The sequence below is a fragment of the Alosa alosa genome, chromosome 13 (genome assembly GCF_017589495.1).
Source record: "Alosa alosa isolate M-15738 ecotype Scorff River chromosome 13, AALO_Geno_1.1, whole genome shotgun sequence".
Taxonomy (NCBI): Eukaryota; Metazoa; Chordata; class Actinopteri; order Clupeiformes; family Clupeidae; genus Alosa; species Alosa alosa.
The window spans coordinates 2,150,936-2,176,012 of NC_063201.1; the positions used below are offsets into that span (position 1 = coordinate 2,150,936).

The following is a 25,077-nucleotide window of genomic DNA, read 5'->3' on the forward strand; positions in this document are numbered from 1 at the left end:
AGCCTGGCCGCGTACACACTCCTGTCCATCCCCACAGCCTCCAGCACGCACCAGCAGCGTGAGTAGAGCACAGAGTAGGAACACTTCACTACTGAGGCACGCCGGCTACAGTGCAGGACGCAAAATAAACACCATGAATTACATTTACAGTTTGCCAGATTTGGCAGATTAGCTAGATTACAAATCCCAATGATATAATTTGCAGTAGGCTATATGCATATGGTGTTATATGATTTATGGTTATGCTTATGGTTATGTTTGCATAATTATGGTGCTTTATGATCTATGGTTATGCTTATTGTTATGTTTGCATAATTATGGTGCTTTATGATCTATGGTTATGCTTATGGTTATGTTTGCTTAGCTTTATGAACATCACATGTACACACACACACACACACACACACTTTTGCAGGTGGAAACGCACCTTTTCTCAAGCAGGATGTAGCACTTGGGAATGGGCACCACGGGTTGTGGCGATGTCCAATCACAGCGGATGTTGCTGCCAGGTGACCTCCTGTAGCATGACAGAGTGGGCCGCACTGGCGGAGCTGTACCGGAGGGGTGGGGGGGGCGAAGAGTGACATCAGGTTTGTATGTACCGGTATGTATGGGCGTATGTGTACAATTAGCTACCAAACCAAATAGCACAATGTAGGAATTCCCCCTTTTGGCAGTTTTCAACATATTGGGGTCCCAATTTTGTTGTCTAAAACTGACAAAAAGGGTATTCTCCTACCCATGACAACATTGCTACACAGTCCACAACAGCAATGCCATTATTCTAAAGAAAAAGAACTAGCTTACGTTATTTTGCTTTAATATTTGTTATTTAGTATTTTATGAGAAATAGAATATGAGACGTGTGTTTGTGTGTGTGTGTATGTGTGTGTGTCTGTGTGTGTCTGTGTACAGTATGTGTGTGAGTGTGAGTGTGAGTGTGAGTGTGTGTGTGTGTGTGTGTGTGTGTGTGTGTGTGTGTGTGTGTGTGTGTGTTTGCGCATTCTCACTTCCAAGTGTGATGTTCACACTGCTCATCAGCGCCCCCTGTCTGTAGCAGCTGTAATTTCCTACATCCATGAGGCCAAAGTGAGGCAGAGTGAGAGGGCTCATCCCTGTACTGCCTTGCACCAGCACACCATTCCGAGTCCAGTAACTCTGCCTCTCCAGTGCCACAGCTCCTCCCTCTGCTGTGACATCATCCTGCAAAGGAGGCTTGGCGACCACTGTGGAGCCCACTCCTGATGTGCTGGACGACACATGTGGCCTTGCGCTGACAGCTTCCTCCTGGTTGCTAGACGACGCATGTGGCCTTGCGCTGACAGCTTCCTCCTGGTTGCTAGACAACGTATGTGGCCTTGCGCTGACAGCTTCCTCCTGGTTGCTAGACGACGCATGTGGCCTTGCGCTGACAGCATCCTCCTGGTTGCTAGACGACGCGTGTGGCCTTGCGCTGACAGCTTCCTCCTGGTTGCTAGACGACGCGTGTGGCCTTGCGCTGACAGCTTTCTCCTGGTTGCTAGACGACGGGTGTGACCTTGCGCTGACAGCTTCCTCCTGGTTGACCGATGGGACTGTTTCTGTTGTGGCTTTGGAGGCATTTGGCTCATTCTCAGATGCATCCCCTATTTCTCTTCGGAGTGGCACCCCCGTCTCTCTCTCGTGTTCCTCAGGTAGGGTTCCGTCTGTGTGTTCATCATTTCCCACTGAAGAGGTTCCACTTGTCTCTCTACGGAACCCTTCAGTGGATGTTCTCCGGTCTCCCTTTGGTGAGCTCCAGATGTGGTTCTGTTTTTATCATAGTGTCCGCCAGTGGGGGTGACCACGCCCTCTTCCTGGTATTCTTCATGTGAGGTTCCGTCTGAGGTTCTATCTGAGGTTCCATCTGAGGTTCTATCTGAGGTTCCGTCTGAGGTTCCTTCATGATATGTCAATCTCACTGTCTCCGTTTGGTAGGTTACAGTAGAGCTTTCTGCCGTTTGCATCCTGTGGCCCTCATTTGAGGATGTCCGCGTGTTTTGCTGGTAAGCCCCAATGAAGGGTCTCTCAGATTTTCCCCGGACTTTCAACACTCTGTCAACAATGACATCACCATGGCAATGAAGGAGGACTTCGCTGCCCGGGCTCAACACCAATACCCCGCGAGCTGGATCTGAGAAAGCCACAGAGAGAAGAAAAAAACAACAAGCATGAATCATCTTCATGTCTCAAAGGTAGTGTGTAGGGGTGCTGGAGAGGGAAAGAATGCAGATGTACGTGTCTATGTGTGTGTGTGTGTGTGTGTGTGTGTGTGTGTGTGTGTGTGTGTGTGTGTGTGTGTGTCTATGTGTGTAAGAGTGTGTGTGTGTGTGTGTGTGTGTGTGTGTGTGTGGTACAAAATGTGTGGGTGACATTTTCAGATAAACTGAAAACAGCCGCCTTACAAAATGTCCCCACAAGTATTCCTCTCACTTCCTCTTTCTTTCATCCATCCTTCCTCCTCTGACCCCTTCTCTTCCTCTCTCAGAGCGCTCAAGGGGAAATGCATGTGATGGCACTCAACACTATGCCTATGGTATGGCTATTTTATTTGTGTCCAAAGCCAAATCTCATGCATGCCTTGAAGTTCATTTTTTCAATAGTTCAATTTGAACTTGGTTGAATTGGCTGTGGTAATAGATTCTTCATCAGAACATCCTCCATGTAGCCTGGGAGAACTACACAAACCTGTTTGCAATTGAGAATTGAGCAGTGGTCTGGTGTTAACCAGGTTTTCCTCTGATCATTGTGGAATTGGAATGAAATTAGACATTACCTATCACCTGACATTCACCACATAGCGAGATTTTTAGTGTCATTAAACAATAAATAATCTACTCAAAATTGAGTTATCTGGTTTTGTATTTGCCAAAATGTTTTTAGATTTGTAAACAGAGAATGAATAATGATTTACATTATATTATTGTATCCATTTGAGCCATTGCAAGGTTATGAAAATAGGTCAAATGTTTTTGTTGGATGTACAGTAAGTCCTATGAGTGACCAAATGAACTCTTACTGTAGTGGCACAAACAACATTACGTTACAATACATTAAAAAGGACAAATACTTGTAGGCTACTTCTGAATACTGAAGTATTTTTAAAATCAAGTACTTATGTACAGCGGGGAAAATAAGTATTGAACACGTCAACATTTTTTTCAGTAAGTATACTTCCAATGAGGCTATTTGCATGAAACTTTCACCAGACATTAGTATTAACTCAGATAATCCACCCATATAAAAAAATCCAAACATTAAAGTCCATAGGTAGAGTAATGTGCAATAAAGTGGAATGACACAGGAAAAAAGTATTGAACACGCCTGCTGAAATTTCTTAAATACTTTGTGGAAAAGCCTTTATTCGTAATGACAGCTTTAAGGCATTTCCTGTATGATGAAACTAATCAGTCACATTCTGGTGTGAGTTTGGCCCATTCTTTTAAACAGATAGTCCTTTAATATTGAAGATTTCAGGGGTCCCTGTTGTGTATCCTGATCTTTAGTTAACTTCCAAAACTGTTCAATTGAATTAAAGTCAGGGCCTTGATTTCCTTTCTCTGAAACCAATTGAGAGTTTCCTTTGCTGAATGTCCTGCTGGAAGGTCTAGCCATGTCTCATCCTCATCATCCTGGTGAATGTAAAGATTCTTCCGGAACAAAATGACTCCATTCATCATTCCTTCAACTGTATGAAGTCTGCTAGTACCATGAGATTAAAAACAGCCCACACCATGATGCCACCACCTCCAAACCTCACTGTTGGTAGGGTATTTTTTTTAGGGTGATGCACAGTGCCATTTCTCCTCCAAATATGGTGTGTAGTATGACATCCGAAAAGTTAAATTTTTAACCAGAATACATTCTCTCAGTATTTCATAGGATTGTTCAAATGTTGTGTAGCAACATAACTTTCAACGAGCTTTGACATGTTTTTCTTCAGCAATAGAGTCATGCGGGATGAGCGTGCATAGAGGCCATGGCGGTGGAGTGCATTACCTATGATTTTCTCTGTAACAATTGTACCTGCTGCCTCCAAGTCTTTCTGGAGCTTTCTCCAAGTGGTCCTTGGCTCTTGAGCTACTCTTCTGACTATCCTTCTGACTTCCTGGTCAGAAATCTTGCAAGGAGATCCTGGGCATGGCCAGTTGATGATGTAGTGATGTTCCTTCCACTTGCAAATAATGTCTCCAATACTGCTTGCTGGATGATTCTGAAGTTTTGAAGTGCATCTGTAACCAGTTCCATTAATATGTTTTGCAACAATAAGGTTGCAAAGATCTTGGGAGGGCTCTTTGCTTTTACCCATTATGAAATGTTTCTTGTGTGACACCTTGCTAACAAAAAACCTTTTTATAGCCCACCAGTATGTACTAACCCAGCTTATATCAATTTGTACAGATAGGAGGGATAATTTCTCTAACTACTTATAGATTCCAGTTTGTTCTTGGCCATTCCTTGCCCTTGTGTACTGCTTTTTCTTAGCGTGTACTTTTTCCCTGTGCCATTACACTTTTTTACTCATAACTCTACTTTTAGACATTAATGTTTGGATTTTTATATATGTGTGGAGTACCTAAGTTAATACTAATGTCCGGTGAAAATTTCATGCGAATAACCTCACTGGAAGTATACTGTACTTACTGAAAAAAATGTTGACGTGTTCAATACTTATTTTCCCCGCTGTACTTCAACATTAGCAACTTCCACTTGTATTAGAGTAATATTTGACAAGGTGTATCTATACTTTCACTTAAGTAAAGAAATTGTGTACTTCGTCCACCTCTGCACACACGCGCGCGCGCACACACACACGCACACGCGCGCACACACGCGCGCGCACACACACACACACACACACACACACACACACACACACACACACACACACACACACACACACCTATGACATAATAAAGATAACACAAGAAATAAAAAATGAGTAACCATTTTAACAGGGAAAAATATGTACTTTTAGATTTATAAAATCTTGAGAAAGAATAAGGAACTAACTACAAGAGCAAATCTGTAGAGTAAATCTGATCTCTTAACTTTGGTTTTTATATATGTACAAATAGGTTATTCGTATAATTTTGAAAATAAAAATCATAGCTCTATTGTGTTCTTCAAATAACACATTGCTAACTGTAGCTAGATGGACAATTTACAAAGTCTTACAGATTTCTGACTGAAAAGAAAAGAGGAACATTTGGCAGACTGTGCACATCAGCACAATATATTCTTTTTGCGGTTCTCATTTCCGGAATTGGATTATTTTCATCAAAATATGCAAATGAAAATTTAACAGAAGTTACACAAATATCTAGACAAAAATAAAAAGTTTGGGTTTGATTTCTGGTTGCCACCATTGTGCCTCTGTAACAGTTGAAATATGTAAGTCGCTTTGGATAAAAAGCGTCAGCCAAATAAATAAATAAAATAAATGTTCTTTTTGCATATTTGCTTTTTTTGATATCATTACTGAGGAACACTGTTACTTTTAGCATGCCATAAACCATATGCACGATACATGTGTTGAAGTCCGTAGACTGAAGACTTCTGTGTGAGTTACTGACCTCTCCGTGGACACATGTTGTCTCGGTAACCTTCCACCAACACCAGGAGAAACAGAGCCCCGACCCCGAGGAGCATCTTCACTGCCAGGACTACAAATGAGTCTACACCGAGAACGAGCCGATGAGACAGCCAGCGAGAAACAAACTACATGTACGAAACCTCTCCATTCGTCCGACGTTGGAAGAAAAACCTTCAGCAAACTTTTAAAAAGTAAAAAATAATGAAACTAAGAAAAGTGTACTGTGGTCCATGACACTATAACATACTGTCAACCCTGTGGAACAGGACTCTTGGCATCTAGGCTGAGCAAGTGACCAGGGGCAGCGCTTCGCCTCACTCTGTAGAGGCTCTGAATCTGTTACCCGAATGTTGCATCAAAGTCGCCTGTTGGCTGAAACAATCAGGCACCCTCTTCCTTCCTCCTGGAGTTACGCCACCAAATTTCTGTTACGGCAACAAAGCCCATGTTGCACAACGTCTGCCCATCAACCCTGCAGGTACCATAATGTGAATAGTGTGGTCAGAATATGAGAGAGGCCATTGCCCCTACACATGCATGCCAGGGAAATGATAGGCCCCACAAATTTCCTTTTTGATTTGTGAGTTTATACAGTACAGGCCAAATAAAAGGTTTGGACACACCTTCTCATTCTATGCGTTTCCTTTATTTTCATGACTATTTACCTTCTCATTCAATGCGTTTGCTTTATTTTCATGACTATTTACATTGTAGATTCATCAAAACTATTAATGAACACATGTGGAATTATGTACTTAAAAAGTGTGAAATAACTGAAAACATGTCTTACAGTATATTCCAGTTTCTTCAAAGTTGCTATTTTCTTTAAATTTAAAACCATATTCAGCAAGCCATAACTTGACAAATATTCATCTGTGGGCCAAATAACTTTAACAGCATTCATTCATAGTTTTCATGCCTTCAGTGAGAATCTACAATGTAAATAGTCATTAAAACATAGAAAACGCATTGAAATAAGAAGGTGCGTCCAAACTTTTGGCCTGTACTGTATAAGGCAGTGTTTCTCAAAGACGTGGTAAAATATAATATATACGAGTTGTTTGCAATGTTGAACCAACTTGTATGTAAATCCAAACAGTTCTGCAACACAGCCTATGTACTGTAAGCTACACCACTTTAAATCCTATAAATCCTCTGGCACAATAAGCAAGGTGCAAAGACAATAAGTAAGGTGGTTCAGTGAGTAGGCCTATTGTGTAATATACTGTTGAAGTAGGTCTACTTTTAGCTAGGCGGTCCATGATTTTTTTTTTTATTGGTTAAGCGATCCTTGGTCTGAAAAAGTTTGAGAAACACTGATATAAGGGTATCAATTACAACCATAACAAACTGGGATTATTTGAAGATTTGATCTACATGGCAAATCTCTCTGTGGGTTTTGTCCTTAATTGAACAACATTCTTCAACATAAAACACAATTTTTTGTGATTGTGTTCTCAGATTGTTGTGCAAATTGTGACTATTTACAATAAGAGAAAAGAGACAAAAAGATTGGGATATATTCTCTTCTCAATTCTGTAGATTCAGATTTTGGTCACTAGACTTCTAATAATAACAACAAAACGTTTTAGTTTCTAAACTGTGGCTTATAAAATATCTGTTCAATGCACCGATTCTGCTTAACAGTAACATTTCAACATTATCTAAACCATATTAATACCCGAATGCATCTCTTTAGTCAGTAGTCGACTAACCATGTAGTATTTCAGATATTTAATCTGGCTACAGATTTAACAAGGAAGCTGTGACATCCATACATCTCCACTGGGCCGAGATGAGTGAATCATAACGGCATAAAATGACTCAGAGCAATTTGGACCCCACATCATGAGGGGATGTCATTGTTACACAGCCAAAAGTAGAGAGATTTCACTGATGCTCTCTTAACATTACTGTCACACATATGGCCATGCTTCAATATGAGCGAAACTACTGAGAATTTTATCAGCCATTTTATTTCAACTTGGTCCTGTTTATGAGGAGGATGAGTTACTTTGGAAGGGGAAAAAGGGCTCTTTTCTATAATTTGTCAGCTGCTTAAAGACATCAAACACATTCCTTTCACTCTGAGTAGATACGATTGAAATAGCAGGGACCTCCCCCCCATGTCTCCTTCTTGTCTCTCATGGGACTGTTGCCGACTGTTTCGGCTGAGTGGCATAGAAGCCGGTACAGTCCGGTTGAGTCATCCCTCACTGATGGGGAAAATCAAATCAAATTTAGGATTAGGCGATAACTTTCACACTGTGCTGAAGGAACGGTGTGTTTGAGATCGAAAGATATCTGAGTGGGAACAAAATCAAGGTCTGTTTAACCTGTAGAGTTTGCGATGTCACATAGACCACCTTTCTCATGCCTCTACATGTCACATGGGCCACCTTTCTCATGCCTCTACATGTCACATGGGCCACCTTTCTCATGCCTCTACATGTCACATGTACCACCTTTCTCATGCCTCTACTTTGCGACATCCACTCCGTTGTTATGAAAGTGCACTCAGGATGGCTACTGTTTTCACACGAGAACAGAACACAGGAAAAACAGTTACTACCAGAGGCATACGAGTGGGACCAACTGTTGCAATGAACAACCGTAAACACACACATGTGCACACACAGTACCCCCCCATACTTCTGCAAAACGTCTCCTGGGGAGTTTCCACACATCCAACATATAACCTCTCTGTTGAGACACAAACATACACAGCACACCACCACCACAACAACAACACTGTTGCAATGTCTTTTTGTGTACCAGATAAACTTCAGACAGCAAATTCCAAGTTGGCTTGTATCTTCTGTTGTTCAGTTCAGTTCAGTTCAGTTTCACTTTATTGTCCCAAAGGGAAACTTGTCTCGCAGTCAGGTACATAAATAACACAAGATACACAAAGACACACGATGGGGTAAAAGACACAGATAATATAACACAAGATGGGGTAAAAGACACAAGATGGGGTAAAAGACACAAGATGGGGTAAAAGACACAGATAATATAACACAAGATGGGGTAAAAGACACAGGTTGATATGGACCCTTTCAAGAGAGTTCCATTATCAGCATCATAGTTGGCCCCACAAGACTTCCGTTTTAACATTCCATATGTTATCTTAATGCAGAGGAAGTAGATTGGGGCCCAAATAGAACGTTCAAGCATTGTTTTTGTTTACCTTGTTGAAAGGGTCTATAAGTTAAGAAGGTTAAGAAAGAAAATAAGAAAGTAAGAAACTGTCTTATCAGTCTACGTTCCTGACAGATGCTCATCAGAATCGTTTCTGTGCAATGAAGCAAAATTGTGCAAATTTAGCAGGCGTATTGCACTAGGGTTAGTCTTTTGTACGTCCACAGAAAGACCATTTTAAGGCTACTAAGTGATTACAAAAAGTTTATTCCAAAAATGATAAGTGACTGGAGTAAGAGATGTGAAAAGCCTCATCAAGCAACGTAATAGGATTCAGCATGCTGGTGTGTGCTGTTGCTGCTACAGTTCAGACCGGCTGTTTGCACGAGTCTGCAGAATTCCTCCTCAACAATGTTACCTCGTCTGAACCGGCAGTTCCCCCCGTTACGCGCAGGATAACCATGGCAACACCACATCATTAATAGGCTAAAGCTAACATGTCTCACGGTGGTCTAAGCACCTCACATTTACCATGTCTCATAATGTCATTTTTGACACCTCTTTTAATAAAAACAGAATGAGGTTTTTTGACTCCCCATTGTATTGGGAAGGCTGCTCATGTTAATACCTACAGTATTTTATATACAGTCATTTCCTGTGTATTAGCCGCATTGTGTTTAAGCCGCAGGACAGTGTTTTATGCAAGTTAAAAGAAACAAAACCATATTATTACCATATTAACTGCCCTCGTGTATTAACCTCATAGCTGAATTTTTTTTGCAAAATCAATGTATAAGCCGCAGCTAATAGTTGGGAAATTATGGTAGTCTATGAGTTAATTTAGACCATAGGTTACACTGATTTTACAACAGCTTTTACAACAAGGGGCGTTGTTAGGCACAAATTTAGCTGTTCTAAATGTAACCTGCGTTACGTTGAACCAATAGCCCAGGCTACTGGCTCGCATGCCAGCAGCACTCTTGAGGCGTCGGGGAGTGAGGTTTTACCAACGTTCCACAAGCACAGCTAAGCTAGCTGGCATCTGTTACACTAATTCAGTGTAACCTACGGACTCGAGTGGCTTATTGCTTTTCTAAAACGGTTACTACATATCCGAGTCTGTACTGCCCTCAAGGACTCAAAGGACTGGGGATCATTCCAATTTGATCAGATTTCTTATATTGATTCCGATTCCAAAATGTTAACGCATGTCCATTATTTTTATTTATTACACGGCTCCTCACAAGACAAGTAGAACGCTCCATTGGCTTGAATGGGATTTCTCAAAGTTCTACAGTAAAACATATTCATGTAATTACCGCTGCAAACATATAATTACCGCCGTCAATGGCAACGGGTTTTGTGCTTCTGATACGTATTTCAAATCACTACGCAAGGACTGGAACTTCATTCAAAAGTGAAAGCAGACGGTTGATCAGCTGTGTTCTAAAGAATGTTTGATTCAAATTTAGCGTGTGTTGATGCAAACTATTTGTTTCTCAGCAAATGCCACAATGAATAGTAACAAATAGGCTAGGTTATGTAGGATAAAGTCATATCGTGGGGAGTTTATTATTTTGTTTTGGCAAGTAGCCGTGTAATAAGCGGGATAATGTATAGAACGCCGGTCATTACTGGGAAAGTAAGTCCCTTCAGGGCGGAACAAGACCCCTCTGCTGAGCGCCGGGGTCCGGTTCACCCTGTCGGGACTTATTTTCCCAGTAATGACCGGCGTTCTATACATCATCCCTTACATAATAGTATACAGTACATACAGTATTTATTTTCTATTCCAGGTGTTGTCTGTATTAAGCCTTAACTCTGAACATTCAAAGGTGGATGTTTGTTTTAAGCCTTAACTCTGAACATTCAAAAAGTGGATATTTATTCTACATAGACGTAAATCATTAAGATTAATCTAGAGCATCTAATTAAAAGAACTCCTAAGCCTTGTTCTGGACAAACAGTTGACTAACATGTGTAACTTGTCTTTGCAATAATAAATAGTTACTGCGTTTAGGAGTAAAAAAATACAACAATTTCTAAATTTGATTTTCAAATCTTGGCTTGCTTATCGAATCCTGAATGCACTTACTGGTTCCACTTCTTTCTTATTGACTCCATACATTTTTTATATTTTCAGTTCCTAACCCAAATTGACCATCAAAGTCTTCACAGTCTCTTAAACACTTGTAGAGGACTACAGGGCCTGAAAGCGCATTTGAACTGAGTTTAGTTAAAACACAAGTTTGTGCAAATGTCACAGAAACAAGACCTTCAATCTAAACCGAAAGGCGTTAGTAAACCACAGCACAGGGCGTGGAGCCGATCTCACTGTGTCAGCAGATGAGGATGAGTCACTGGTTTAGAGGAATCAGGGCCAGTTTCTCGTACATCGTTTAAGCCCAGTCCTGGACTAGAACATGAAAAAATGCAATATGGGACAAACCTGTGCCACAAAAACATGTTTTTTAATTTACTTATCTTAGATATACAATGATTCTGTACACACCAATAGAAATACAATGTGTGAATTAATGTATGTGGTTCACAAACACGGAGCATCTTGATAAATGAGAGGAAGATGTACTTGTTGACCCCTGGTGGCAATTATCACATACTGTAACATCAGAGAGGAATCTCAAGCTGACTTTAAAAAAATCTAAAAAAAGTGTCTAGCTTAGTGAGCAAATATACAGAACCACCAACATACACACTGGTAAACAGCCTCTCAACACAAGACAGTCTTCAGCCAGATCGTTCAATCTGCACATTACACTTCACTCTGACACTAATTGAACACAGCTGATCCTCCCCTACCTTTGCTTCTGAAGGTCAACAATGTGCTTTTCTAGAAGCTTCACACAACAGCGAGCAGTTCTATCAGACGCTCCTTCCCTCTCTCTCGTCACAACGTCCCTGACATCACTGATGAGGCACTGAGCGGGCAGGCAGGTAGATGTGGCTCATGGTCAGTCAGCCAAGGACTGATTGGCGTCTTTGTCAGTCCCTAGACAGGCATGATTCACCAACAAGAGGCCTGGAGGGGCTTCTGTGTGACTCAGGCCAGAGGACCTATGGGGAGCGGGTGGGGGCCGGTGGCAGAGGCTGGAGAGGGTCTGAGGTGACGTCTCCACTCCATTCCCACGAGGGTGTCCCACACCCGCTTCACCTCCGCTGAGGGCAGGGAGAAGAGAGAGACAGAAAAAGAGGGGGAAATACATGAAGAGTGACTCGCTGACTTGCTGATTCAGGCCTGGTACGAGAGGCCCCACTTGGGGCCGACGGGGTTGGGGGTCGGCCGCACGGCCTTCCTCAGCTCGCAGAGCTTGTGGTGGCGCTGGCGCTCGGTGGCCTCGGCGTCCTGCTCCTCCAGGGACTGGCGAAGGAGCTGCTGGAGGAGAGAGAGGCCACAACCCGTGGACGCCGAGACGGGGACGGTGTGGCGGAAGGACAGGAAATGACTGGGGACCATGTCCTCGGGGAGAAGGTGACAGAAGTCTGAGAGAGAGAGGGAGAGAGGGAGAGAGAGAGAGAGAGAGAGAGAAAGAAAGAGAGGGAGAGAGAGAGACAGAGAGAGGGTAATGTTCAGTCAAATTAATTGAAAAGGAAATTAAATATCCACAACATAATTCAGAGAATATTAATCAAGAATTTGTTGATAAAGAATGATGATTCATCAAAAGGTTCAGAATGTAATGATGTGTGCATGTGTTTGCGTGCGCGCGTGTGTGTGAGTGTGTGTGTGTGTGCGTGCATGTATGTGCTTGTGTGTGTGTTGTACCCTCTTGATTTTCCAGTTGATGTGTGAGTTCATCGAGTTTCTCTCCCGCCTCAGGCAAGTCCATCTTATTGACCACCAGTATGGCTGGCTTACTGAGCAGCTCCTCATTGTACAGCTCCAGCTCCTGCATGCAGACACACCAGAACATGACCACATGACATAACATGACATGACCACATGACACAACATGACCACACGATATAACATGACCACATGACATGACCACATGACATGACATAACATGACCACATAACATGACCACATGACATGACATGACATGTCTGGGGGCTCGGCAAATTAAGTAGTAAGCCCCAAAGCGGACAGAGGTTCCAGTGATTCTAGAACAGCTGAGGGCCGTTGCAAGGCTCAACGCCAAGGCTAAAACTGTTCGAAAATGAAATGACGTCAACATGAAGGATTGCAGAGTGTTTTACAATGGCTTCACACAAAACGGTTAACTGTATTATATCTTGTATTCATAACATACTTATAGTATGTAATATACACTTAGTAGTATATACTTAATTTAAATGATACTCTAAAACAGTGGTCCCCAAACTTTTTCTTCCGAGGGCCAGCTCACTATGCCTGGCTCTAAGAGAGGGCCAGAGACTCGGAGTCAACCATAAATAGCTTAGTGCTGTGAACAACAGCAGTCTACCTTAGTTGAACATTACATTTAATCATCACTGCAATTTAATACCATTGCGAGCTGTGTTTATGTTGCCACCATGCCATATCAGTGTAAAATGTAGCTCAAATGAAATAATACTAATAAAAAGACTCTGTTTCTTTGCATACATAGCTCAAGTTGTGAACAAGCAATATCCTACAAATAATTTAAAGTTATCAAACTATGAGAGTTTTATGAAGTGTTGGCAAACACATCTGAAACCATTCTAACTTTTCACTCTCACCTGAAGAGAACTTTGAACTCCGAACATTTGAACGTGTGAATAAAAAATATAAATAATTATCCCTGAAAGTCCCAGAAATATGACTTGAATAGAAGTTAGTTAGTTATTAACAAATAATTGATAAACTTTGAAAATACTTTGAGCACTGATGCAGTCAGCATAGGCCTCTTACATTGTTTGCAGGTAGGCCTACATTTCATTCCGTTTTCGATGGCAAACGCGAAACAGCACCAAAACAACCACCAGTGGACAAAAAGAGTATTACATGTGTACTGTTAAGACTCGCCATAGAGAATGAATGGGGAAATTACGGAGGCTATAGTTTGACGATGTCGTACTCCCGTGCGGGCCAGATGCTATATACCACGAACATGTTTTGGGGGGCCACCCAAAATGAGCTGGCGGGCCGTAGTTTGGGGACCACTGCTCTAAAAGGACATCTGAAGTACATCAACATAAACTAACCTGCTGAGAATCTGGTACTCATTTCAAGTAAACATTTCATTAGAAACAACAACGTTTCACTCATTGTCTGGGTTGTCAGACGGACTGCACTTCTGCTGCACAACACCGGAGTTAAAGTTTAAAGGCCAAGTCGAGTCACATGCGTCCAAGTCAGGAATGGTCTCCAACCACACACACACACACACACACACACACACAGCTAAGACCAGATCACACACGATAATGCTGGTATAATATGTCGAGTCGCATGCGTCCGTCAGGGGTCAGTAGCGGGAGTGTGCCCTGAGGGCCTCTACCAGCAGGTGGCGCTCACCTTGGTCAGGAGCTGCACCGCCTGAAAGGCTGAACGGAAGGGGGTGTTACTGGCCAGCTGGAAACCACACACATCCACCTGGTAGAGAGAGAGAGAGAGAGAGAGAGAGAGAGAGAGAGAGAGAGAGAGCGAGAGAGAGAGAGAGAGACCGAGAAAGAGAGAGCGAAAGAGTGAGAGAGAGAGCGAGAGAAAGAGAGAGAAAGAGAAATGTTACATACACATAATAAACATACACAGAAACAGAGGTATGAAAAGCTGAAAGGAAAGAAAGCCAAGATAGGCGTGGATATAGGCGTGGATATAGGTGGATATAGGCGTATATAGGCGTGGATATAGGCGTAGATATAGGCGTATATAGGCGTGGATATAGGCATATATAGGCGATATAGGCGTGGATATAGGCGTATATAGGCGTGGATATTAGGCGTATATAGGCGTGGATATAGGTGGATATAGGCGTATATAGGCGTGGATATAGGCGTATATAGGCGTGGATATTAGGCGTGGATATTATAGAGACCGACCGATTTTGGGTTTTTCTAAAGCCGATGCCGATTTTTAGCGGTCGAAGTCAGCCGATGGCCGATGTGACCTGCCGATTTTTCGGGCCGACATGCTATCATATTATCCTTAATTGGCATGCTAAAAATCATACTAATAAGAGGAGGCACAACACTTGTAAACTTCACACAATTTATTGAAAATTGAACATTAAAAAAATCAACATATGATAAATAACATATGTTTTATATATACACTATATATTTATGTATATAGTAGAAATATTATATAGGCTATTATATAAAAATCATGATAAATGATAAATAACATGTTCTATATATATACAGTATATATTTATGTATATAGTAGAAATATTATGTAGGCTATTATATAAAAAAGACTATAGGGGCCTACTCATCGATTCATAACAACAAGAATTAACAAATGTATGACTTCTTGTATCTTCTTGCATCTTCTTGCGTCTGTTAGTCTATTAATTATTCATTTTAATATGTTTAACAGAGTGCAAGAAGACTTCCATGATGTGACAACTTCAGATAGTTACTTCAAAACGGCAAAATACATGTTCAGGTTATAGAGTTTCACTGTGGAACTTCCATGCCTTACCACAGATCTAGGTTTCAACAAAATAAAACTCCGTCTCCCAGCATGCTGTGAGCATGCATCAAATCAAACATGTATACATTGCGAAAACAAATTGACATGATGGGATGACAATGTTTTGAAACGTTCACTTGTTATTTGTGAGTCCCCTTTTTCCTCAATCATTTCACTTAGATTGTCCGTTACTTAAGTTTAGATCGTAACATAGCAGTCACCGGCGTTGAGGGCGCATTCCCAACGCACTTGTAGCCACAATGCTAAGCAACTTTCATTTCTTCTTCAACTCCGATGCAGTTGAAAACGAATGGACATGGGATGACTGTTATAAAGCGTTCACATGTTAGATTTGCGTCCTCTTTTTGTTCAATTTTCACTTAGATTGTCCGTTACTATAGTTTAGATCGAAACATCACGCTGGTCACCAGGGGTGTGTTTCTCGACAGTGTCGTTGCTAAGTTAGCAACTTACTTGGTTGCAATGCAATTTCCCATAGGCAACCTACTAAGTTGCTAACTGGTTAGCAACAATGCTTTTGAGAAACAGGGTCCAGCATTGAGGGGGCTTGCCGGCGCATTCCCAACGCACTTTCGGTAAATGAAGCAACATCACAGATTACAACCATAAGAGAAAATATACGACTTTGGGACACTGGAATGTAAAAATTGATGCCTTAGACAGTCTTGCTCTTTCTTGAAACCAAAGATTTTCTTAGTTCTAGATAGACCGTCTCTTTTAAAATCTCGCGCTGTGTTCTAGTAGCTGCCCGCAGATGTGCCTGACTTAAAATCGGCGCGGCCAAATAAGAAAATCAGCCGATGCCGATTGATTAAAAAAATAGCAAAAATCGGCCGATTAAATCGGCTGGCCGATCGATCGGTCAGTCTCTAGTGGACATAGAAGTGGACATAGGCGTGGACATAGGCGTGGATGGAAAGAGACAGGTGAAGTGCAAGCTGACGGATGCACTGCTTGAGCTCACCACGAACAGCAGCTGTTTGGTTCTCTCCACGTGTTTGAGGAACTTGTGACCCATGCCCCTGTTCATGTGAGCCCCTTCAATCAGGCCGGGAAGATCTGCCACTGACACCTGCCAATCAAACACACACGCAAATTGCTGTCAGAAACGTACATGATACAAATATGATCGCAATATATCACAGTAGACAGGAATGGTCTCCAACCACACACACACACAGACACACAAACAAAGACATAGACAAAGACACAGACAGACAAACACACACACACTTTACCACCAATTTATCAGTTTATGACATTAAGATGCAATCACTTCTCTCTCTCTCACACACACACACGTTCCAACATAGTCAGAAAGCCAGAAAACCAGAAAAACATGATCATGTCACCATGACCCAATAAAACACATTAACATCATTGTGGATTTACCCATGCTGTTAAACAGCCTTAATTCTAATGCACAAGTCAATTTCACGACAATAACAATATAATTGTAATTTACAACTGATTGGCCCATTAAGCTGCAGGTAACAAACCCGACAAAAGCAGCTTGATGAAGTCCGCATTAGTTGACTGCTGTTGCCATAGTCACCTATTGAGTCCTTTGATAAACAGGATAAACAGGTCACTCTTTTCTCATCCCGGGGTGCTTAACAGGTTTATGAATTCATTTTCCTTTTCTTTTATTGTTTAAGCACACACAACAAACATCTTAAGAGTTGATGTATGTTAAACACACAGGCTGTGTGTCAGGAGACACACCCGCCCACCTACACGCCCACACACACCCGCCCACCTACACACCCACACACACACACCCACACAGACCCACACACAGACACACAAACACACACACACTTTACCACCAATTTATCAGTTTATGACATTAAGATGCAATCACTTCTCTCTCTCTCACACACACACACGTTCCAACATAGTCAGAAAGCCAGAAAACCAGAAAAACATGATCATGTCACCATGACCCAATAAAACACATTAACATCATTGTGGATTTACCCATGCTGTTAAACAGCCTTAATTCTAATGCACAAGTCAATTTCACGACAATAACAATATAATTGTAATTTACAACTGATTGGCCCATTAAGCTGCAGGTAACAAACCCGACAAAAGCAGCTTGATGAAGTCACGCCCAGTTGACTGCTGTTGCCATAGTCACCTATTGAGTCCTTTGATAAACAGGATAAACAGGTCACTCTTTTCTCATCCCGGGGTGCTTAACAGGTTTATGAATTCATTTTCCTTTTCTTTTATTGTTTAAGCACACACAACAAACATCTTAAGAGTTGATGTATGTTAAACACACAGGCTGTGTGTCAGGAGACACACCCGCCCACCTACACGCCCACACACACCCGCCCACCTACACGCCCACACACACACCCACACGCCCGCCCGCCCACACACACACACACCCACACACCTGCGCGCGCACACCCGCCCACATACACACCCGTGCGCACACACACACCCGCCCACCTACACGCCCACCCACGCACACACACACGCAGAGCACACGCAGAGCGGCTTCATGCTCACCTGTTTGTGATCATCGTACATCACCTTGCCAATCTCTGGTTTTAATGTGGTGACTGCAATGAATAACACTGATATTACAAAAGCATCTTAAGGTTTGGACATCACTGCTCACTTTTTTATGTATTTTTTGTGGGTATTGACATTTGTTATGTTATAATTTTACTGACACCTTCAAAAATTGTATGCAGATATTCAAACACCAAACACAAATATTTAAAGGAAATGGTATGATCTTGCTGGAGAAATAAAAGACACACATTTTACAGTTCTACTCACAGGGATAGCTGCCAATCTCTGGCTTTGCATGGGAAATGGCTGACAGCAGAGTTGACTTTCCTGCATTGGGGAACCTGGGAACATCAGCTTTAATTTAATAATGAATGACAAATTTATTGCATGTATTTCCAAAGTGTGTGTGTGTGTGTCTCCCTCCTATCGGTACATTGTGCACATTACATGATCTTGTTAATAATTCAAGATGTAACACTCTTTCCATTTCCTCTCTCAAAATGTTGCTGATTAAATTGGTATAGCAAAACAGATGTGTGCAGCGGACCTGACTAAATCGGTAAAGCAAAAACAGATGTGTGCAGCGGACCTGACTAAATCGGTAAAGCAAAAACAGATGTGTGCAGCGGACCTGACTAAATCGGTAAAGCAAAACAGATGTGTGCAGCGGACCTGACTAAATCGGTAAAGCAAAACAGATGTGTGCAGCGGACCTGACTAAATCGGTAAAGCAAAACAGATGTGTGCAGCGGACCTGACTAAATCGGTAAAGCAAAAACAGATGTGTGCAGCGGACCTGACTAAATCGGTAAAGCAAAACAGATGTGTGCAGCGGACCTGACTAAATCGGTAAAAGCAAAACAGATGTGTGCAGCGGACCTGACTAAATCGGTAAAAGCAAAAAAACAGATGTGCGCAGCGGACCTGACTAAATCGGTAAAGCAAAAACAGATGTGTGCAGCGGACCTGACTAAATCGGTAAAGCAAAAACAGATGTGTGCAGCGGACCTGACTAAATCGGTAAAGCAAAAACAGATGTGTGCAGCGGACCTGACTAAATCGGTAAAGCAAAAACAGGTGTATGCAGCGGACCTGACTGATTCGGTCTGCTGCACACACTTGCCCTTTTCCTGCCTGCTGGTGGCAGTTTGGCAGTTTTGGTGACACATGAGAAAACTGGGTTGGCATCAGTGCATCAGTGTAAATCACTGGGGAACCCCCATCGTGTTCACAGGTTTCAAACAGCACAATATGCACACATTACTGACCAGTGTTTTAATCAGTACAGTAAAAAACGACAGCATTCTGACTCAGCAGAGAGGGTCAGTATTTTCCCTAAAAACAACAACAGCTAGGCATCAGCGCACACACAACACTAGAGATTCCTGCTAAGTTAGCCCAGACATGGCGAGGTTTGGATGTGATGTGCTTTATTGTTCTCATAGGGAAATTTGATCTGCGCTCTGTCCTACAGTTCCAAAAAACATTGAGGACAACATCTAAACCTACATAAAAAAACAACAACATCTAATTAACCGACATTTAAAAAACAATAAAAAAGCACAGATTGTCCACATCAACAAATATAATGTAGATCTAAACACCATTTTACATACAGTCACTGTCTAAGTGCTAACGATCATATTTATGTGTGTGTGTGCGGAGGTAAGCGTCCCTCACCCCACGAGGCCAAGGTCGGCGATGAGCTTGAGGTCCAACCTGACGTGGCGCACCTGGCCCTTGCTGGGAAGGAAGTCCGAGTGGAAGGCTCCGCCCTGGCCCCCTCTGGCCAAACGGACCTTATCCCCCACTGCGTTCAGCATGCCTGGCAGGGGACACAGGCACAGGGATCATGACTGCAGGTCTGCAGCAATTAATCCATTAGCTCATTAGTTGGAAAACTATTAAATTAATTGCAAACTGTTTTGGTAATCGGTTTGTGTAATTTTTTAAGGAAAATGTCTCAAAATTCACTGGTTGCAGCTTTTTTGATTTTTATAGTAAACTAAATATTTTGACTATTGATTTGTATAGTAAACTAAATATCTTTGGCATGTGGAAAAAACAAGCCATTTGAGGACATAATTTAGGAAACACTGATCATTATTTTATCAATCAAACAACTAATTAATAAATCAATTAATTGACTATGAAGATAAGCGTTAGCTGCAGCCCTATGTGACTGATGACTGATGGCCGTCCCCTTTCCTCAACGCGACTTTGCCTGTCTCTGTGGCTTTGGATAAAAGTGTTTGTAAAGTAAAGTAAAGTACTTTCTGTACATCTCCACCTGTCCATATCAGGTCAGCAAAATACATAAATCAATGATGTCAACATGCAGGGTCCACTAAAGCTCTGTGATATTTAGCTCAGCACATAATCAAATCACATTCCTCTATACTGTGCTCATGAAGCAATGTGTTGACTGGCTGGAACTTTGTGGTTTAGTTTGATGCATTGTTTTTGTTTCACACCTTCACACAACGGCAGGACTGTTTATAAACACTGAATTTGACCAAAAAGTACCTTTTAACTCTATTGGCAACACAAATGGATGTATGTGTCAATGTAGAAATAACTGGCACATATAATTTATTCAATCACGTCTGGCAAGGACAAGATCAGACCTTTAACAGTAGTTACCTACTAACCTAGGACTTTGCCGTTGTCATTAGTGACCGTGATTCCTGGAGGTGCAAGGATCTCACAGTCAGATCCTTTCTTTCCTTTCAGTGCCCGGACACTATATGGGTAAAATATAAACAAATGCTGTCAACAGAACAGATTAAAGCAGACATACATGCTAGCAACACAGAGACGCTAGCAACACAGAGATGTCCTCAGAAGTGATCCCTGTTTTCAGAAACATGCACCCAGTCCAACGTTAGCTACAAAAAGGTAAACCTTTACCTTCTGCACTATACTGTGCTACAAACTGGACATCTGCAAGTTGAACCCCCATTTCAAGACTGCCATTAACTCTTGTCTTGGTCTACAAAGCACTACAGATAGATTAAGTAACAAAGGCCTTCGTGTTTCATCAAGTGTAAGTGATTTTCAGGCAAATCATCATACAGGACAGGGACAAAAAACTGAGAAAACAAAAAGCCGACCCTAAATGTCAGGACCTGCTGTCTGGCTCATATCTTGGCTATCTCTCACTTGTGAAGGTCATCTCTCACTTGTGAAGGTCATTCTCTGTCCTCCTGTTGTTTTCCTTCCCCTCCTCTCTCCATTGCAGCCAAATTAAGGTGACCTTGAGCTGATGTAGTGACCAGGACGACTGACAAATGCCAACTGATGAGAAAGCATCGCTGATGACGAGGACCATCATCGTATATTAGAGGGTACATTTTGAGGATATTTGAACACTGGGAGGGAAGTGTCTCCCTCAACTATCAAACATGTATTGGAGGTTCTGAGCTTTTACTGATCGCTTAGCCTTGGCTTTCAAGTCTTAATGAAAACAGAGCATTAGGCAGTAGGCACCAATGCAAATATAATCGGAGGAGTTACACATAAAGTGAAATATTTCAAGCCTTGTTCAGCTCATGGAAATCAAATAAAAAATCAAAGTATGTCAAAATATGCCTTGACACTAGGAATGCGACACTTGATGGCCATTTACTGGACATGTCTCTGCAAAGTGGTGACTGACTCCAGCCTCAGTCCACGCCTTGTGCCCTTTCCCAAAGTTCTCGAATTGGCTTTGGTTGACAATCCTCTCAAGGCTGCGGTCATCCTTGTTGCTTGTGCCCCTTTTCATACCACACTTCTCCCTTCCAGTCAACTTCCATGAATATGCTTTGATACGGCACTCGTAGAGCAGCCAGCCATAATCATCAAGTTTAAAACAAAAAAAGGCTTGACCACTTTCCAAATGAACTTTTCCACTTTATTCTAATTTTTTTTGATGCATCTGTACAACTGTTCTGGACACAAACTGCAAACGGAGAAACTTATCATCACAAATACACTATACAGAGATCCCAGTTGACAACGTTTGAACAGCACCTGCCCCTACATACATCAGTACTGTAGCCTACTCACGTGCTGTTGTCGCCGACTCCGGCCATAAAGCGCTTCTCTGGGTGGCGGTCCTTGATGCTCTTCAGGGTGAGGTCTTTGGAGGCGACCACCCACACATCTCCCCCATCTCCACCCTGACCACCCAGACGAGGCAACCCCATCCCCCCTGATCCTCCTTTCACATACACCCGGAGGTGATCAACAAAGTTTGCATGCTGTCAGATGAAAAAACACAAAGACTTCTTACAGGAGCGACTAGTACACATAACTTATAGGGAATGTATCTCCATGTGAGAATAAATTAAGGTGCAATTTATGAGTATTCGGTGTTGGCATAAGGCTTAATTTGCTAAACCGAGTTTAACAGTCTGGCCATTGAAAACAGTTATACAATAAGTAAGTTACACTCGTTCTGGCAGTGTGACTTTATGTTACCTTTACTCTGTTGACACGCATCAGTCCAAACTGTTCTTGTGCTATTTTTTGATGTTTGCTAAAAGATTTAACCTTGTTAAGGCTGGTGGGCCAAGCTGCGCACCGTAGAATTTGCTATGGACAAAGTCATAGAAAACTCATCTAAAGAGTCATCACACTGTTTGCACTGCATAAGGCCAATGACCAGAATATCACTACTTACAGAAAGTCGGTCAGACATTTGAGAGTTTGTGGGGCTATGTTAGCAAACTACGACTTTTTACGAGCTTCCACTTTGATTGAAGCCAGCGAGGTTAGCTAACGTTGATGTTACATTTGCAAGGCGTCATTGACAGAGCTTGAGTTTTTTTTTACTAATGGGTTAATAGGCCTATCTAATATTCACAGAGCTGACAGCGTAAAGAATGTAGACACTGATCCCATCATTTGAATGGACTTGGCCGGTTAGCTAACTAACATAACGTTACCTAGCCTTTGCTAGGTTATGTTGGAAAACACGAAGTAGCTTTACAAACCTTCCGGAAACAACATCTGCTTAACCAAACCATTGTGTTGCACGCTTGGGTTGTTATAAAATAATACGACTGCCGTTGCTTTGGCCGTTTTACATGCTTACTCTCACCCTGTTAAAGTCATAGACAGTAACGTGTGGCGTCTTCCATGTGTGTCTACTGTGCATGTGCAGGTCCAAACAGGAAGAGGGCGTCAGGGCTGAGAGCTTAGACTCGCAAAGTGATTGGATGTTATCAGTGCCAATCAAAACCAAACCTGAAAGTTACCGTTTAGGTCCATACGGGTCATTCGAGTACTGGCTTCATCAGGATGCTGTCCATGGTACCACAATATACCTATTTTTCTATAGCCTATCCTTGCTAGCAAACACATTTACAATAGGTATACGCATGTGTCATTTTCCCCCTTTATGTTCATAGCAGAGATATACCAGTGATACCCTGCTGTCACTGACTGTAGGACATTGAGGATATTCTATCTGAGAAGTTCATTGAAATGTAATAGCGAAGGCTCCTAATGTTTACTTGTGGGTGGCCTTAGAGCAAAGCTCTGTAATGCTGTAACAGCCTGTCACAGAATACATGTCTAGATTGCAATAGGTCACAGATAGAATGTCCGAATAATTGTATCAGGCATATTTTATGTTATAGGCTATTATTTTATATTATATTAGCCTATTAGTTTATATTATAATATAGCATGTTATGCTGCATTATATATGATATTATATGATATTATATTATATTATATTATAGGCTATCATGTAGGCCTAATAACTTTCCTCTGTGATGGGAGAGGAGACTCCTCCTTTGACTGCAATTATCTAAAATTAAATTTGCACAGTTCCCGTCATCTATTTTCACTTTTATCCTATTCAGGCTATTTTCTTTAAGCTATCGTTTTGTTTGGCATACTGTCTGTCCCTTTATCTATCTATATCCGTCTATCTATAGTCAACGCTGGATAGCCACTGTTGCCTGCTAGTTTTGCTTAATATCATAAGCAATATCAGTTAGGTGAAGACATTTACCATTAGGCATTTTATTGTAACCTAATTGGCTATTATCGGGAAGGTTAGTCGTGACTCTCAAGTAAGAGTCAGCTCATTTTAAACGCAATGACTATATGGCAATGACGCCAATGACGTTGGCGCACATAGACTATAAAGTCACACTTGGCCATCACTGTCCGAATTTCTCGCGGAGAAGAATTTTGGACGCCTACGGGACACTGAGCTGAGTAATGTAAGTTCATTTTTTCAAATAAGTTTAATTTGAGTGTGAAGTCAATATCGTTATTTAACACAACTGAATGCATCTGATTTATAATTGCAATGGCAGAATGCATCTGGTTTATAATTGCAATGGCAAAACGATCAGGCTATGGACTAGGCTACACCGCACTGATAACTCCACTCAGAGAAAAGAATACTACCTGTCATCCGGTTCAAAGTTGACACTCATTCCACTTTGCATAACCTTTGTGTGCCTCACTGTCTCAATCTTCTCTTTGACTCTCCAAGGTGTCCTACCAACTCCTCTCTGATGATGAGATATTTGAAAGTCCAATGGCAAAGCACTATTTTCTTGTGTCTGACGCTTTTGACTGCGTCCTCTACTCCGTTGCCGCGAGTCCTTATTATATCCAGCGGCGCGGGCGTCCCTATCCCGCCGGGCATCCATGGGGAGATCAACAGTGAATGCTGGGAAGCTGCATCACGAGCAGTTATACACTACCGCAAGTTGCGCGTGTCGGAAAATGTGGATAGTCTGTGGGACTTTCTAATGCAGCTGAGGTCGTCGCAGCAGCCAAAGCACACTGTTCTGTTTGCAGACCTCGCGCAGACCTTCTGGGGAAAGTATATAGACTGTGTCCTGGCGAGGGCGCACGGATTGGGCAAGCGCCTGCTTAATGCCATAAGCGAGCCATAACGGGATGCAAACTGAAACTTTATTTTTGTTTACGAAGTTGTTTGTTTACCGGACATATGTACGTTTTTATCAAGGTAAATTGCATTAAAGATATTTTTGTGCTTCCCCTTTAAATACTAATGATAATTGTCAATCATTGTCTGCCTGACCCCCACTTCCATATCAACATCCTATCTCAACAAACATGGCACATCTTACAACATAAATCTCATTAAACCATAGACTGCCAGGTGAAAGATGAAGAGCCGGACTAAAGATAAGAG

General features: G+C 41.9%; 3 protein-coding genes across 5 annotated transcripts in view; all 3 read right to left on the reverse strand.

Moving 5' to 3' along the window:
* LOC125306005 (interleukin-6 receptor subunit alpha-like) overlaps nt 1–1,090 on the reverse strand; it is a 7,154-nt gene extending 6,064 nt beyond the window's left edge. The window contains exons 1-3 of the mRNA XM_048261136.1: nt 1,011–1,090; nt 428–551; nt 1–105 (exon numbers count right to left, since the gene is read on the reverse strand). The exon at nt 1–105 is cut by the window's left edge and continues 65 nt beyond it. Coding sequence (XP_048117093.1) covers nt 1–105; nt 428–551; nt 1,011–1,080 — 299 coding nt within the window. The 5' untranslated portion in view covers nt 1,081–1,090. The remainder of the gene's footprint in view (nt 106–427; nt 552–1,010) is intronic.
* Nucleotides 1,017–5,921, reverse strand: LOC125306006. Its single transcript, XM_048261137.1, has 3 exons — nt 5,595–5,921; nt 1,642–2,152; nt 1,017–1,575 (listed from the first exon to the last, which is right to left on the reverse strand). Exons 1-3 carry the CDS (start codon nt 5,668–5,670, stop codon nt 1,110–1,112), a joined length of 1,053 nt encoding a protein of 350 aa, XP_048117094.1. The 5' UTR covers nt 5,671–5,921; the 3' UTR covers nt 1,017–1,109.
* Nucleotides 5,922–11,207: 5,286 nt separating this feature from the next.
* Nucleotides 11,208–23,116, reverse strand: gtpbp10 (GTP-binding protein 10 (putative)). 3 transcript variants are annotated; one of them, XM_048260901.1, is made up of 10 exons: nt 22,993–23,116; nt 21,957–22,150; nt 20,558–20,649; nt 19,587–19,731; nt 18,174–18,247; nt 17,898–17,950; nt 16,339–16,446; nt 14,235–14,312; nt 12,540–12,663; nt 11,208–12,256 (listed from the first exon to the last, which is right to left on the reverse strand). In XM_048260901.1, exons 1-10 carry the CDS (start codon nt 23,047–23,049, stop codon nt 12,006–12,008), a joined length of 1,176 nt encoding a protein of 391 aa, XP_048116858.1. In that variant the 5' UTR covers nt 23,050–23,116; the 3' UTR covers nt 11,208–12,005. The 3 variants fall into 3 exon arrangements, with proteins under 3 accessions (XP_048116858.1, XP_048116859.1, XP_048116860.1); XM_048260902.1 differs by having other exon boundaries at nt 22,886–23,068; XM_048260903.1 differs by lacking the exon at nt 22,993–23,116 and adding an exon at nt 22,371–22,868.
* Nucleotides 23,117–25,077: the final 1,961 nt, after the last annotated feature.